The sequence below is a fragment of the Corvus hawaiiensis genome, chromosome 13, assembly GCF_020740725.1.
Source record: "Corvus hawaiiensis isolate bCorHaw1 chromosome 13, bCorHaw1.pri.cur, whole genome shotgun sequence".
NCBI classification, from domain to species: domain Eukaryota; kingdom Metazoa; phylum Chordata; class Aves; order Passeriformes; family Corvidae; genus Corvus; species Corvus hawaiiensis.
This window is the reverse complement of record NC_063225.1, coordinates 13,817,652-13,835,064: the sequence shown is the minus strand read 5'-3', so window position 1 is coordinate 13,835,064 and position 17,413 is coordinate 13,817,652. Positions and strand designations below refer to the sequence as shown.

General features: G+C 36.8%; 1 protein-coding gene across 7 annotated transcripts in view; it reads right to left on the bottom strand.

The window, feature by feature from the left end:
• Positions 1–6,007: 6,007 nt before the first annotated feature.
• The window catches only part of CGNL1 (cingulin like 1), a 55,411-nt gene continuing 44,005 nt past the window's right edge, over positions 6,008–17,413 (bottom strand). For 5 of the 7 annotated variants that reach the window (XM_048318118.1, XM_048318116.1, XM_048318115.1 and 2 more), the window contains 6 exons: positions 17,291–17,380; positions 11,581–11,664; positions 10,304–10,428; positions 9,649–9,757; positions 8,600–8,763; positions 6,008–8,249 (listed from right to left, as the gene is read on the bottom strand). In XM_048318118.1, the coding sequence (XP_048174075.1) occupies positions 8,105–8,249; positions 8,600–8,763; positions 9,649–9,757; positions 10,304–10,428; positions 11,581–11,664; positions 17,291–17,380 (717 nt within the window). In that variant the 3' untranslated portion in view covers positions 6,008–8,104. Of the gene's footprint in view, positions 8,250–8,599; positions 8,830–9,648; positions 9,758–10,303; positions 10,429–11,580; positions 11,665–17,290; positions 17,381–17,413 lie in introns of those variants that run through there. The other 2 variants (XM_048318120.1, XM_048318122.1) reach the window with 2 other exon arrangements.

Genomic DNA, 17,413 nt, shown 5'->3' with positions numbered 1-17,413 from the left:
TGCTAAAGGATTAGAATGAAAAGTACACCAAAATATTCTGACAGCAGACAGGCTAGCAAGCTCTTAATGAGGCATTTTGGTACATTTCCCAGTTCTCATATGACTGGATTTACAGAGTCTCTATGAATTTTGGGGTTCTTCTCTGTTAATACACACATTTAGTATTTTGATGGATTAACAAGAGAAGAGAACATACTTAGACAAAAAACTCCTATAGAATTTAACACTGGACAAAAAATGTTAAAGTGCCCTCCGTAATTGTATTCCTGCTGAACACTTCTATTCCTCTCCTTAAGGAGACAATGTTGATTTCTCAACAGAATATTGTTTTCCTCTCCTTGGCTTATGCAAAGGACAATGCCCAACGTGGGCGTAAACTGCTAAGGCAGATGAGTGTAACTAGAACACTTTCTGCATCCTACCCAGACAGACAAGTCTTCCTGTTTAATAGGATGCCTTTTCTGCATAAATCTGCTATAACCATAAGCAGGATCTAATTGTCATTTGGAATCATTTCAGTTTAAAGGTGATTTTCTGACAACAGAGAGGAGAGAAGCATCTAGAAAAACAATGACTTGAAACATATTTGGCAGAAGTTTTGACTCTGATGGGAACCTGACATAAACTTCCACATCTCTAGGCTGGATGTTTGCAGTGCAGGAAAGGCACGCAAGCACACGTACAGATGGTATGGTTAGATTGATCTTTGTCTGGCATAACTCCAGCCAACAAATTTTCATGAATAATGGGTTTCTTACCAGCTGTGAACTTCTAGTTTTTGGTAATTTATCACCATCAATACCAGTGTGTCTAATCATGCCATATAAAAAAAGTACCAATTTTTATTATCCCTGCTCTATTCTGGAGACTGTCACCTTGTAACAGTGTCACTGAACAGTCAAGACTAGATACTCTGAGCTTTTTCTGTCCTTCATAAATTAATTTCTTCAGACTCAGAACCACTCAATTTTCTGTCCTCTTACTGAGTCATGCCATAGTATCTGAGTACTTACAGCAGCAGCATTTTTACAGGAAGCACCATCCTCTTCACATCAGTCACCTTGTGCACCTTGGCAACTTGAATGCTACTTTGTGGTTCTACACTGAAAAGGATTTTTGTGGAGCATCATGTTACTTTCTGAACAGACCACTTCTTGAAGGGAAACCCGTCTGTTCTGTCTTGCATTTCAATGGAGAATTGATATCCATGGAGGACGCACCAAACCACTCCCGCCCAAGCGGCCAGAGCCGCCCCTCTGCTGCCTCCTGCGGGCCGCGCTCCCCCGCGACTTCTCCGAGGCATCTTGGTCTCTGTTGCAGTTTCCACGTTTAAGATTTCCAAACGTTTTCCGGCGAAAACCAGTAATTTTTCTCAAGAGACAGAACTGCCAAGCTCTGCTAAGCACAGGATAGTTTCAGAGCAGCAGCAAATTTAATTGGGTGTTAACATCCCATCTTCCCTCTATATTACTTCTAATTCGTAAAAATGATAGTGGTGATAAGAAAAACTGCACTGACGAGATAAAGTACCAATCAAAGTTAAAACGTGTTGCTTGTATCTGACTCTCTGCACTCAGTTCATCCTCAGAGCATCCTTCCAGGGCTGACAGCTGGCAGCTGGACACACTCACAACTGTGGTAAAAGGCACGGTTCCTCTGTCCCTGGTTGGTTTTTTATATACTTGAAAAGAAAAGCTAAAATGACAAGACTTTACAAAAGTTTGTGGAATCAAAACTCAGTTACCTGATATCTAGTGCTCTAGGCTTGGCAGGCATAGGAGGTATTTAATTACTCGGTGTGGACTGAGTTTTTAATTACTATTCAATTACTCAGTCTGGACACCTACTCAATGCAGGAGTTACCCTGTGCACTGGTGCTTAGCTTGACACCCCACAGAACAGACCTGAGCCAACTGCACCACCCACTGAGCTTCCCAGTGTCCAGTTCTCTGCACGTGCAATGCCCTTCAGCTGCAGCTGCTCATGTCATTTAATGGCACATTGACACTGATGGATGCTGCAGTTTAGACACAGCCTCCTGAGGCTTGGCTAATCTGGCTTTGAGTCATAAGCACCTGCATTCCCTGGAAAAGCACTGTGAGGCTTTACAGTAAGAGCCACCAGGTGAATACAAACATTCACCAAGAGATGAGGTAAGCAGATATTGCACAAGTACAAAAAGCTCCTTATTTTGCTCAAATTAAGCTGAAAGACAGGTGTTCAATGTTCAATGGCCACAGTGCATCATGACATTTCCTGCGCTACCACGTGGGCAATGTCACCACAGCACACTGCAGACACTGCCTGCCTCTCGCTGTACTTGCGGACACATGGTCAGCAAAAAGTGAAGTAAAATAAAATTCCAGGCATATAGTACAGATTTCACCCACAAGAAAGAGAAGACCCAGCAGACACCTGGAGAGTACAACCAGGAGAGGGTTGGTTTTTTTAGTTGGTTCTTTTCTTTCCTATCCTCTGACCAAAATACCCCAAAACTCCAAACTTGCCAAAAAAAGCAGAATATCCCAACAGCCACCTTTCAAACAGCCACACCTTTCTGTCAGCACCTGGGAACCTGTATTTGCTGTGAATAAGCTAATGTTAACTCTGCTTCCCAGACATCTGGTGGTCAGGTCTCTCCACTTCCTCTCTGGCCTGATGCATCTGAGCCACCCATTGGGTCTTCCAACAGAGTCTGCACTTGTCACTTATGAAGGAAGAACCACTACTGGGAAGGGCAAGAGAGACCATCAGACAGGTACTGTGTTAGAAAGCACACCATGCCACAGCACACACTGGTAGTCCCGAGACACTTACCTGCACCTTTATAGGGCTGCTGTGTTGTAAGCAGCTGGCCCAGCAGGGTCTCTAAATAGAACCTGTTTAATTTAAAAAACCAGATTTCCAAGTTTGTGAGCATTTTTGAGTTGGTTTGTTATATCCACACAGACCATAGTTTTCCATTGTGACTCAGTAATGCTTAAGAAGTTCACAGCTGGGAGGGACATTCTGAGCTAAATTACAAATTTGATCTTATCTCTAAAATAGCTGGACACCATACACAGTATGTACTGAAACAGCAAAGCACAGTGGGCTGTATTTAAAGTACACATAGCCTAATTCAGGAAGCTTCCTTTCTTTGGTTGGCTGATTTACAGCTTTTACATAGTTTTACTGGACTTCATTCTTCTTTCTTTCCACTTTTCATAGCCATTCTACCTGTTACACAATAAACCATTTCTTTGAAGAAAACCAGATTTGAAACTCCCCCATAAAGCAAGGAAATCTATGCTTAAGGCAGTTGTTCTGCAGAAAAGACACTCCACAGAGCCTGCTGGCTACTGCAGAGCCAGCACAAGACCCTCAATGTCAGATGTGTGCCAGGATCCTCAAGACTGAAGGGAAGATCAAAATCAAATTAATCAGAAATGGATCCCGAGTTGAATCTTTTCTGCTGTCTGTATTTCTTCCTTACTGCCCATTATGCCTTTTGGTAGGGTCCATCCTAGCCAGCCTGCATGCAACCAAGATGAAAGGAGTACTCCAAACTAGTGAAAACAGCTTTGTAACCTTACACATGAAGCATTGTTCAGAAAGCCCATTCTGCTGAGGAAGCAGAAGGCAAAGCAAAACTCAGGTTACCTGTAATGAGCTCCTCCTCTGCACTCACATAGAAGTGTTCCTACAGTTTTCCTACTGACAACTTGAAGAGCTTAAACTTTCATCATCCACCTGTGCTCTGAATTCAAGTAAATTTTTTTTATTGCCTGTACTTCTGCTATGGCATGAAGCTTCAGGATCTAAATAAAGCAGTAAATTGTTATTAGAAGTGGAGAAAAGTCAAATGTTCCAGCTTGCATAAAACAGTCTCTGCTGACCTCATATAAGGTTCACTGGTACCAACCATTAGAGGGCTGTCATGCTGCTACTGAGGCAAACTGACTACTGCACTTGACCTTGTCTGTTGAACTTCATCCCCATTCTTCTTAAGCCTTTCTTTTCTTACATGTTAAAAGAAAAACCTGAAATAGAAAAAACCCTTTCTATTAATTTCTGTACCTTTTTCTCAATAGCCCAGTACTCATGAGTAAATCCTGAGATGACAACAAAATTTTCCTCAGTATAACATAGTAGGGTCAGGGGGTTAAACATGTGACCTAGTCAGAACCTTATGCAATAAAAGAAGAAATTAAATGTGTTAGAAACCCTGGCAATTTCTAACGAATGTTGCTCTTTCAGCAAAGTCTTTGAACATTTTGCAATGTTACTTGATAACTGCAGTTGGTAGAAATTAAGCAGCTGAAATGTGTAGCTCTACTCACAGGATAGGAAGCTCCAGTAAGCTAAAAGAATCAACATTTAATTACTAAAATATGCTGTGTGATCCAGAAAAGGCTTAAAAGCCGAAGCTATTGCACTGTGTAGCTCACTCAGCAAAGCACACAGCTGGTCTGTAAAAAATGAGGAAAACACATGGCTTCTGGAATAGTTTAGAAAATCATTTATAAATCAGAACAGATTATTTAATCAGGAAAAGGGAATAATTAAGTTGAGAAGAAAGAGGATAAATCAAGAGGAATACACAGATTAATCAACAAGTTATAGTCTCATCACCAAGAGTTGTGGGGGGAAAACGTGCCTGGTGATTGAACAGTAAAAAGCACAGTGATGAATCAAAGCATTTGCACAGTACAGGATTCCTTAAATAAAGTGCAGTGCAGGGAAACAGGTACAGGGGACAGCAAGAAGATGACAACTTTTCCTTTTTATTTCTTCAGGCACTAACAAGAGATACGATGCCTGAAAGATCTTAATGCTGTTATGAAAAGGGATGCCTTCCAAACTCAAGGGCATTAAAATGCATTACTGTGATGAGTATCTTTAATTTCATTACTTAGTGAGTGAGGAGTCTATGGAGGACAGGAGGATTTTCTTCACTTGTTTAACATTTACATATTTTGCACTGTATAGAAGCTGCCATGCAAAGATCTTGGAGCACTTGCCAAATGTTGGTGATTTAAAACATAAAAAAACTCTTGTAGAAGTTAGTTTGTCTTCTATCTACAAAAACAGACTCAGAAAACCAAGGCCATTATAATCTCAGAAAGGACAAAAAGTTCACTGTTCACCATAGATTACTTATACTGAGAGACAAGCATCCACTACAAAAGTCAGGTTAAGCTTATAGAAAACATGATTTAGCTTGGGTTTGTTTGTTTAAGAGATATTATAGTACCATGGAAAAAAACTGAAGGTCTCTACAGCCCAGAATTCAAGCCATGTCTCTGTAATACACCAGAAACTCTGATGTTTATACAAATTTCTAGGGACTGAATGTCTTGTAACCACATTTCTTCAGATATAACCCCCTCTTGCTTCCTTTTATGGGTCAAGAGCTTGTTCTGAAATTCATTTTAAAATAGATTACATGAAAAAAAACAGGAAAATTTTTCTAAACTGAACTTTGACTTAAGATGAGCTTTGATCAAAGCAAACAGGAGATGAAGTGAACAAATAAGATGACTGTAAACTATTATAAAGTTTGTTTGTGGCAATCAAGATTATTTTACCATCACCATAGCTAGCATGTATCGAGAAACAGAGCTACCAACTGCTTGGTGAATTAATTGAAATATCCTTTTTAGTGTCTTAAGACTTTTAGTCAGACTATTTGAGAACTCTAAAGAGGAAATGCCATTGGCAAGTCCAAATGAACGCACTAAAGACAAGTGCTTTTTCTGAAAACACAGATGGGGAGGGGGAGGTTTACTAAGAAGGACCACTGCCAGGAGGAGTCTGCAACAATATTGTCTTCCTCCTTCGAAGATCAAATGAGGAATCTTCTAGATGCTACACCTGCCACCTGCTTTACAAGTTACAGAGTAGCTATCCAAAGAGAAGAAAATGCAGAAATTTGTTTTCAACATCAGCATTTCCCAGATAATTATTTTCTTCTTATGTTTTAAACATGCAATTTTCATATCAAGCTATATGCACAAAGTAGAACTGAGAGCGCTGACTGTTTATTTTAAGTGAATTTTTCTTTTACAGTTTAGTGTAACTGGAGGTAGATGCAGTATTGAGTGATTTTTTTCCAGTGGTTTGAAATAAATCATCTAGGAACATTACAGGATAGAGTACTGGGGACTGGAATCAGTTGCTTGAAGTTGTCTACATAAACATGCAAATAAAACAACAAATAAATCACAGCAGTTTCTATGATGATTGTCAGTACAGTGTAGCACAGGTCTTCTTGGATGAAAGGCTGTTTCTGTGATGTCAAAATAGTAATGCTGATACTGCAAAAAATTCCATGTGTATGCTACTGGAAAAGATACAAGATTCAGATACAAAGTATTACAACTATGCCATTCCTATTATTTCCCATATAACTCAAATGATCAAAAGCAAGTTGAAGGGAATTACATGGCAAAGAGTCTGTGATCTGCTATGCATGAATATATTTCTGACCTTGCAGAGGCAGGAGTTTCATTTCATGTAACTGTATGAAAATGGATACTGCCGTTGTCAGGACTTTTGCCTTAACCACATCTGTCAGCCTCACTTTCAGAGCTGTTAAATTTGTTCTCCTCAGCAGATTCCTTTGCGGGAATAATGGAAGCTCCCAGCAACTTCAGTTCAAAATATTTTTTACAATTTCATGATTACTTGATCAAATGAATGATGGAGTGCTCGCTAACCTGTAACTGAGGACAAATACTGATAAACAGACAGGACCTAAGTATGGTTTATTAACAAAATTTTGTAGTAATGCCCTTTCTTTAGGATTCTAGATTTGCAAAGGAGTAAAACCAGTCTGGTGTAATATAAATGGCAAAAAATATTTTTAGCAACAAAATAGAAAATTTTTTTAAAATAAAATCTTCAATGCTCTTTGTTTTAAATTTCCCACAAAGTTTGTTGAATAGATGGATAACCCAAAATACAGATACTGCTGTCAACTGAAATACTGATATATATATATATATATATATGCACATATGACCATACACTGCAATATATCACCATAAGATGGTCAAGAAGAACTTAGAAAGAAAAATCAGATACATGCTTTCTGATTCCTTGGTGCAATTTCTTGCCAGCAGCATAAAATTTTCGTATCAATTAACAGATTTAAGCACGTACTTAATTCAAAGACCATAGGTAATTTTACTGGAACGAGTGGGACTCTTTAAAAACTTGCAAGATAAGAACTGTCCCAATGTCCTCCAATCAGCAGGCCTATTACATTCTGCCTCTGGCAGAACTGAATTCCTTTCGGAAATGAAAGATACCAGGTAATAACTGACATCACTCTCACCCTTCCCTACTAAGAACAGAAAGCTTCCCAAATGAAGTTTACAAGGAAGTTGAAGGCAAGCCTCTCATCATTCAGATGTGCTAGTCCTTTTAAAGTCAACAGGCAGGATTAACATTTGACCTCTAATATACAGAACACATACAATAAAACTTACAGTGGTTTTAAAATGTACTTCCTGGCCCAGGAACTATGAATCTGCTCTGTAATGCATGAAATGTATTAATTTTCATTTGTTTTCCTCTTAGTGAAAACCCAAACATAGCATTCGATATAACTTTAAAGATTTTACATATCAAACTGATTTATGTAATATTCAAAACTTTACAAAATAGTACTAGTCAATAAAAAGATCAAATTTAAAATATTTACATTTTATACATAATTTCCCCTTACTTACAATTATTAAATAATCTTCCATAGTTTCTTTAATTTTAGGGAAAAGCTTTTAATAACTAAAAACTAATTTTGAATTACTATTAGATGGCTTTTTACTTGAACAGAATTTTAGCAAAATGGCATCTCCAATGTGAAACATTATCCTCATGTTTTCAATAGCAGTTATATATATATATATATGTATCTTGTTTTATAGCTGTTTTAAAATGAAATCCTGTTTTCTATAATAAACAGTGGAGATCTAAATAAGCAAATGGCACAGTACAGATGGAAACAATATATTCCCAACTCTTAAATCCCTTATGTCATTTGGCTTCTAGAATATCCAGTTTCTTGATAATTTATGTTATTCTTCCAGTACTTTCAAGGAATTGCATCCATACTTATTTAGATTTTTGTGTCATCATCTTTTGAAAAGTTATTTCCTAAAGGTACTTCACAGAGACTATCACCATCCGTGCTGAAATCATCATCGTCGTCGTCCTCATCATCAGAATCAGCCAACACTTTACTTGGTGACTTCTTCAGTCTACTAAAACAAAAGTGCACATATTTGCTATTAAAACAGCACATCTGTGTTCATACACACAGAACACTTATACAAAGCTTAAAACATTGACAGGCAGGATTTACACTTTTGAAGGACATCAAAAGGACCTCTGCTCCAGCAGGGGTAGTTTATCACAGACTACATCTTACATGAAAGAAACATGCACAAGATCAAGCAATGACATTTTCCAACACATCTAACTAAAGTGGCAGAGAGGGGAAACTGTAAAGTTTGCACACTGGAATGTTCACAGATGGCTAAACAGGAGCAAGCGGTCAAACGTGTGAGTAGTGGTGTGATACAGAACCGAAAGGTCTGACAACTCATCCTACCTTAACTCTTTTTTTGCAGTGTTAAGCTGTCCTTGCAATTGTTCATTTATGTCTAGTTGCTCTTCAAGTTCTCTCTGAAGTTTCTTTTTAGCATTTTCCAGTCTGTCTATTTCTTCTTCAGCTTCTTCAACTTGACGTTTCATTGCTTTCAAACGCAAACTCAACTGCAATATTTACATGTCATCTGATTAGAGGACTATTTTAATAAAGGAATTTTATTCTTCCAGCATCTATGAGAGGGAGAATAAAAACAAAACTTTGCCAGTGTAGTGACACTGTAATCCTCTGCTTCAGAAATATTTGAAAGTCAGCATTAGACTTTAAGAAAAATAATGTGGTATGATTTTTTTACAAAGAAAAACCAGCAACAAGCAAAGAGAGCTTTGGTACAGTAAGACAGTATTACGTGATAGCAAGAGCTGGTTATCAATTAGGACAGACTAGAGTTGTACATGTGTCTAAGTTAAGCAACTTTAACAGACAGATACTATAAAATACATTTCAAAAACCCAGAGGATCTTTTAAGATCATTCCCGTAATGGATGTCTGCAATTTGAAACATGCTGTTCATTCTCCAGGCAGAATATTAGCTGTTGGCTCACGTGCTGAAAGAAACCATGTTTTAAGCAAGGAAGCAACAGAGACCACAGTAAATGGTAGAGCACATTGCTATTAGAACATCAGTGTATGCTTAATACTTACAGCCTATATTTAACAGTAAACAGCTTCTTTCTTTAAACAGAATTTTATGGTGGCAAAACAGAATATATTACTTGTTGGTGTGATGAATTACTGTCTGTTATTTGCTTTATTTCTTGAATTAGCATTGCTTCTGGAACTGCTTTCTTCTCATAATTTCCAAAATTAGTAACAATTTAGTACTAGACAAAAGCACATGATGCAATGGCAGCTGCAAATACCACTAAATGGGAGTTCATAAACTACAGAGTAATCAGAATCTACCTACATTCTTCTCGTATCTTTTATACATGATGGTTTATGCGAGTAGGATTAATATCAGATATTTGCATATTAGTCTTTCCCTCTACCTGGTCCTTCTGATCAGTCAATGACAGATGTTCATCATCTACTTGCAACATTAACTCCTTCACTTTTCTCTCAAGTCTGCGGTTACTTAGTTGGAAATTAGCTCTATCCCTAGGAAAAAAACAAAACAAACAAAAGACAGGTTTGTAAAAGAGGAACTGAAATACTCCCAATCCTGATAATACAGTTCCTTAGCAATGGTCTAAGAATTAAATAATACTAAAGGTCGATGCTTGGAACTACTGATTCCATGCAACATATTGAGAAATTTGTTCAAAACCAGCAATGACTGAGGAGAATTTCTTCTGTCACCACAGCAACATTTAGGAACAAAAACATACTCCTCCAAGATTAAACAAAAAATGAACATGAAACTGGATGTCTCACAGTACAGTTAATATTTCTAATCCTGTTACTGATATTAGGTATTTATAAAATAAGGAGCTATGGAACCATGTTAGCACTGTGCCCAGTTTTACATTTTAAGACAAACTTCTATTGTGCTCGCAGTCAAAAAGAAAATCTGCAATACTTTTATGAAACAGTAACCATTTTAATTTGGTAAAAAGTTAATTGCAATAGAGTCCTAATATTAGCAAGAGGCCATAATAACAAACATAAACATGCATGTTTTGATCTTAAAATAATTGGTTTTACCTCTCCTCATTTTCAAGTCGTTCTTCCAGCTCTGTGATCCGTGCCTCCATCTGAGCAACAAGTCCCTCTTTATTGGATCGGTAAGAACTCTCCAGGTGAAGGATTCGGCTCTTCAAGTCCTTGTTCTATAGTTGGAATACACTTGGTTAATACGCATTTATTCAGACTGACAAATATCACCTTAATACCAAATTCATGTCTCCAGGAAAACATATACCAGCGTGTACAGTGATCAGTATATTATTTAGTAAACATGGAAAGTCACTGAGATTTTACAGTTTACTACAAACAAATTTTCTATTACTGTGCCTTATTGAAAAGAATTTACTGTTCAGCTTCAGTTAAAAGTTTTAGGATTAAATAGACCCTTAAACTTCAGATAGTGCAAGCACCTTCTCGCAGTACTTTTTAATATGCCAATTTTTTTGTTCAAATACTCTGTCAAATCTGTCTTACGCTCCACAAAATTCTTTGGTAAACTTCTCTGTTCTTCCCCTGGAAATCACTGGTGTATGGCTAGAACAAGTAGACAAAGAAATTATTTACATCCAATGCCACTTTATTAAAGGTATTACTAGGGTTTCCCCCCCATCCTTTCTTAACTATCCGATGCTACTCCTGCTATAAAAATAGTTTGAAAAAGATTTGTAAAAGCAGACTTTTGCTCAGATTTGCAGTTTCATTTTTCTGAGGCTATGTAATTTAGGTTTTCAATGGGGACCTAGTGAAAGAGTTGACAGAAAAAAAAAAAAACCAACAAATCAAGTTACATGAGGAACAGAAAAATAAAGGTCTATATTACAGAAATTCAAAGCATGATCTCAGGTCTCAAACACAGAAAAAAGGACTATGACAGGAAAATCAGAACTAAAGTATAAGAATGTACACAGTATATACCAATAGGTGGCATTCTTTTTTCTCAAACAATTAAGATGAGATCAATGTCACCTAACTTAAGGTACCAAATTAGGTGTGTTGTACAAACATGTTCTCTAAATTCCCATTACAATCTGGTTTATGTTCTTGAGTTTGTAAATAATACTATGACTTGTTAAGATAGCTTTCCTCTGGATCTCAGCTAAGGGCTATGATAAGTAATCTTGTTTTCAAAGACCACTGAACTGCAGAAGAATTGTTTACTACTACAGAAGAAAACTCTCAGCTAAAATCACAATTACTTGAAATTGTATCTTCAACAGCATTCCTGAAGTACTGTTAAGCCTTGGCAGAACAGCTCCTCCAAAGCAGTCAAAGCATTTACAACTAGACATAATTACCTGTCTTTCCAATGAAATTTTGTCACACTCCAAGTCTTGCTTGATAGCTCTTTCCTGAAGTAGCTCTGTCCTCATTTGTTCAATCTAGTAGAGAAAGATAACAGAAATTTTAATAAGAGTCTTAATTTACATTTATCTATATGATACTGTATGTGTGTATATATATATATATATATATAAACTACATATATCTATGCAATAAGCAGTATGTTCTTTCTTAGAACTCAAGACATACACATGATTTCAGATGAGCTTTACAGCTACAATCCTGGACAAAATTTTCTGCTTCAGGAAGGCCATGTTATTCGCAGTACTCATTCTAGGCATTTCACACCCACACTGGATATTGTTGATGTTCACCATATACATTCTGTAGCAAGGAACTGAACTCTAAGCTGTTGTATGAGAGACATATCATGTGGCAAGACATGAGTTCTGGAACATCACATCCATCTTCAAATATCTTTTCCAGTTGTCTCCTTCATACTTAAGTCTGAACCTCTGAAACAGCACCTTACCTTTAAGCTGCTGACTAGTCTAAGTAAAGTTTCACTTTATTAAACACAGACTGGTACCAAGAAGTGCCTAGAACTCAGTGAAACATTTCACAGACAATTGCGGTTTTCTCTACGTATAGGAGTGGCAAAAGCTGTTTTTCAACAGACACTGCTTCACGACGGATACAAACACTGCTCTCCTCCTCCAGTCAATTTGTTGGTTGTACTGGAGGGGCACCAACTTCTAGATTTGGAGGGGGGGTGGTGTTTGCTTGTCTTTTTCTACAGTATCTCTTAATATTTCCACTCCATATTCAACAACCACAAGGAAGAATATATTCTCCATGTATAAAGATGTTAAAAGGCTACCTGATCAATACAAACTCAAGACAAGAATGCAGAATTAGTTTGTTTTACCTCACTATTGGACTTGATTGGAAAAAAAACCTCAGCTCAAAGAGAAACTCTGAACTGCGTAACAACTGCTACTGAAACTTTGGTGCTAAAGGACAAAGTTTTTAAGTCTACTGAAATACTTTTCTTGCTTCCAATCTTGCTGAGACTCCCTGCAAATCTTCAACAATGCCTTTACAGGCACAGCAAATGTTACCACAGCATTTGTGGTTTACACTGCACAGGGCTTACTATGATAGATATCATCTGGGGAACACAGTGAATATCTATATCAATTACTATACCTGCAAAAAAAAGACAGATAAAGATTTCAGTGGCCACAGCATTCCTCCCAGCTTTACAACAGTTACAAATGAACTTGCATAAACACACCATCCCAGTTAAGCAACTCTCAGTTACAGATTTATCCCAGTAAAGGTCTTTCAAAAATCATTGGGAATTCTTGCATTAAAAAATCCAAAAGCAATGCTAAGAATGTGAAGGTTAAACAAGTACAGCAGATGAAAATTTACCCCTGGCCTTATTTTTTAACCACATCATAATATTAAAAGATATATTTTTAGTTAATCATGTTTAAAGGAAGTAATTTGCACTGTTTCTGGAGCTTGGAAATTGATATATGAATACAAATAATGGCAGCAATGCATGCAGTTGCATATGTTATGTCACAGTATGGTTTCAGGAGAGTAGAAGGCATTCCTGAAAACTAAGGTCATAACAGCTACTAGAATACCAATGGTAGCACGTGACTGTGTTCTCAACAGCTGGGTAACTTCTTAAAAGCTCTCACTGTCACATGGAAGCCCAATAATAACAATGTTTTACACGTTATATAGTAAAATATTATATAGTAAAGTATTATTTTATAGACACAAATTAGAATCACGTGTACAATAGCTGTATTTAGTAATGAAATATATGAAAAAAGTTATAATGTGAGGGATTACATAGAATTTATTCTGCTGTAATTGCTTTACCAAGACAGACACAGGAAAAAATAAAGCTAAATTTGTGGTAAAATGAATGACTAATTAAAAATGTAGCTGTTAACTGAAGAATGGGGTTTTGTTTTATGTAAAAACTTGCTTAATGGACCACTCTGAGGTTCCACTGTGCTCTTACTGTGCTCAGAGGCTGTAACAAATTTTTGCAGCCTTCCCAAGACTCAAATTAAGGAATTATTTAGAGGACTAATATAATTAATTAGGATTAATTATATTTCCAAGATGACTGCTACTGTTGTTGGACACCTCTTGATAAAAGCAACCTCACAGAAAAGTAGTAGGAGAGAGCAAAAGTGCTGTATCTGATTAGGATCAGAAAGCTATGTGCAAATATATACAAGAGCTTGTAAAAAGAAAAGGGCAGCAGATACACTTCTTGCTGGAGGAGATATAAACTGTTTTATCATCTTGTGATTTTCAACAGTAAACACATAATTAACATGCACAAAGGAGAAAAGCAGTTGTCTGCCAAAATGTGCTCAAAGTTCCACTTATTTCACAGCAGTAAGATGTAGCAGTTTCATGCTCCACACTCTCTGTGTGTACCACATGGAACTTCATGTTCCATGTTCTACCTTTCCTACATCTAATATATTATAATTGTGTTAAAAGAATAAACTATTTCTGCAGCTTAAGGCAACACTTACCACAGCTGGATTTGAAGAATGCTAACAACAAAGAATTGAGAAAAGCAACTGTATCAGATTTTACAAAGCTTTATCATTTTGTGCCAGCTTTACGATTAAAAGCAGCTGTTGTGTTCAATACTAGTGAAAGCAATTTGATTTCTAATAACTTAGATGCCATCAGTATTGTTTACCATCTTACAGGTTTGCAGCCTATGTTTCTTGTTAATTCCTAAGGGGGGTGTGTGCGTGCGTGCCTTAGACAATTTCCAAGTGACCAAAAAACCCATTGATTAATAAAGAAGAAAACTAAAGCTAAACAAATCCCTCTGGTACTTCAAAATTGAAAAGCAACTTTCATATCCAGATTTTTATTTCTTTGCTTTCCACAGCCAGTGACAGCTAGAGAGCAGGTATACAGATCTCCACCGGGAACATTTACCAAAAGGAAGCAAATGATGCAGACAGTGCAATTTTATCCTTCTCTATTTATTCTAAAATTATAATGAAAACTAGTAAGTCCATTTTTCACACTTACTGGAAACGACTCTGAAGTCAATAGACTCCTGCTCACATTTTCACAGAACACAAGAATTGATGAGGGTATCTTAAGGATTTTTCAATTATGTTTACAAAGTCAATATGGCAAGAGATACTTCATTTCACTTGTTCATAGGAAAAAAACATATCACTTATTAAAAGATGTCCTGTCCCTGATCACTTTAGACTCCAAGAGCAGCTGAATGCTCTAGCTTTCCGTGTGTGGGTGTGAGTGTGGTTTGAGCATTTTGGTCTTTCTAGAGTTAGTAAACCTTATAATTTAAAAACTAATAGGATATGACCCACTTTTCCCCAAAATTTTTTTCTGCTCCCACTCTGCTGTGGTACTTCTTGAGAACAAGGCAAGAGGAGAAGAGAACAGTGTGTCATGCAGCCATTCAGATTCAAAAGCGTGTTTAAATTAAAAAAGAATAACATTTCATGGCAAGTGAAATGTGAACTATTAGTCTTGCCAATGTTTATTCAAACATTCAGCTTTATGTAAAATAGAACCAGTTGTTTAAATTTGTTTTTACTGGAAATTTCAGTATTATAATTCATTATCAGTATGTTAAAATAACATATTTATAGTAATAGTTTTAAAAATGTAGAAGAATACAGATATTACCAAAACAAATCCATTATTTCACTTGTCATTATAAATGCTTAGCAGACCCTGAAATACTCTTTAGTAATTTGACTACTTAGTCATTCTGGCATAAAATCAAAACAAAGCAACCTTTATAACTCATGTGTGAAATGAGAAATTCCAGACCTCAAAATAAACACGTCTTTTACCCATTATATAACATTTTAGTCACCAAATGGTATTTCAGGTTTCCATTCAGTTAGCAAATTAACTTACTATAGTACCCACTAGTGCAGCTATGACTATAGTACTTTTATCCCAGGTTTACAATACAGGCACAGACTCCAGTATTAAAGGCTTCCTGATTTAACAATAGCATGACCCCACATTATTATGAGTCCCTTACATCCTATTTCACCCACTGACTCGGAGTCTGTACAATATCAGTGAACAACAGCAGAAAGTCTTTATTACAATCAAATAGAATCTCCGTAACCTGAGTTCAAACAAAGTAGTAATGGTGCCTTGGTGCTTCAAGGATGCGTGAGAGAAAGCTGAGCTCTACCTCACTCTAAACTCTCCAGCTGTCTCAGTGGAATACACAATTTCATTGAAAAGACACAGAAACTAAGATTTTACTTTCTGTTCTCCCTCTGAAGCTACAGCTATTCAAAAGAATGTCAGCAGGTGGGGTTTTTTTTTCTGAAGAAAGAGAAATGAGAACAGAACAGATTATTGTGGGTACCTCAATGCTAATTGTCCCCTGAACTTCAAGGAAATTACTATGAGCTGTAGTACTTCATGCGGCGTTACAGTAGCAGATGTGCTGTAATGAATTATGCATCAGTTTCACATCTTTCAGAAAGCAAAAAGAAGGCAAAGAACATTATCTAAGCCATGATATTCCAAGACAGCCACATCACTGTATTTCTTTCCATGAACTAATACAACATTTGCATGACCTGACTACTCAGCCATGGATGTCTGGCTGCTTTTGCAGTAATCAGGCCCTATACTGTACTTTACTGATTTATTATAAGTCTTTGTTACAGGACCTATAATTTCTTACATCAGTTCTTTCAGAAAACTTGAATAATATTATAAAGGCCTCTGTCTTCAAACCAATGAACTCCTAATTCTCTTAAGACTTGGTCATTTCCAACTCAATGGTCTCATTTCCAATACATTCACTCCACTTCCCCCCACCTGCACCTTCACTAGCCTTATTGAAGACAGAGGTAAAGTATTCCTTTATTTGAGAGGGCATACCTGGATTACTTTTTATCTTGACTGAGGCCTCATTATACAGTCTCCACAACTTCTTTCCTCTACTTATATAGCCAAAAACCTTTTTGTTACTTGTTAGAGTTACTGTGATAGGTCTCACTTAGCTCGGCAAGTATCATTTTATCTTTACATTTTCTGCCGCATGAGACACAACCTCATTAATAAATCCTTCCCCTCTTTCTGGGCTATCAACTTATATTACACTTCTGGAACAAAAGACTGATGTTTTTATGTGGAAAATGCTTTCCAGTTGTCTTGTCTTTGATGTATCTTAATCAGTTTTTACACTTGTAATGAAAATAAAGCTTCCTCTTTGTTGAAACTGGCTAGCACCCTTGGTTCAGCTGACTTCCTTAATTAAAGCCACGATTTCCTAAAGCTCCTCCTCCTCATTCTTTGAAATTAAGAGTCTATTATGCTGTCTATTATGAGTCTATTACTTTTCAGTAGGATTAAAATTGTGATCTTTCAATATAAGAGACTCTTCACAACAGGCTTACTGGTCTTCAGTCTTTATATCCTGTGTCTGTTTTCCAGTTAGAACAACAGGAAAAAATTGGTCTGTGGTGATGTGGAGGGAGCATATTTAAGCATGTTGGTGAACCTTGGGTTTTTTGGATTTACATGCTCTGCCTAAGTATAGCATATAAATCCTATTGCTAATAACTACTTAGTTGATCAATATGGATTGTGATCCTAATAAAACTTTTTCATGGAATCACTAAGCAAAAGCTGGAAAACTTGTTCAAGTACCTGCTCTCTGCACCTGCTGATCCTCTCAGACAACAAATCCGAGTTATTCTTTTCTTCATCAAGCTCAAGTTCCAGGTGAGATAACTTGTCCTAAGTGGAACAAAGAAAAGCAACCTCAACATA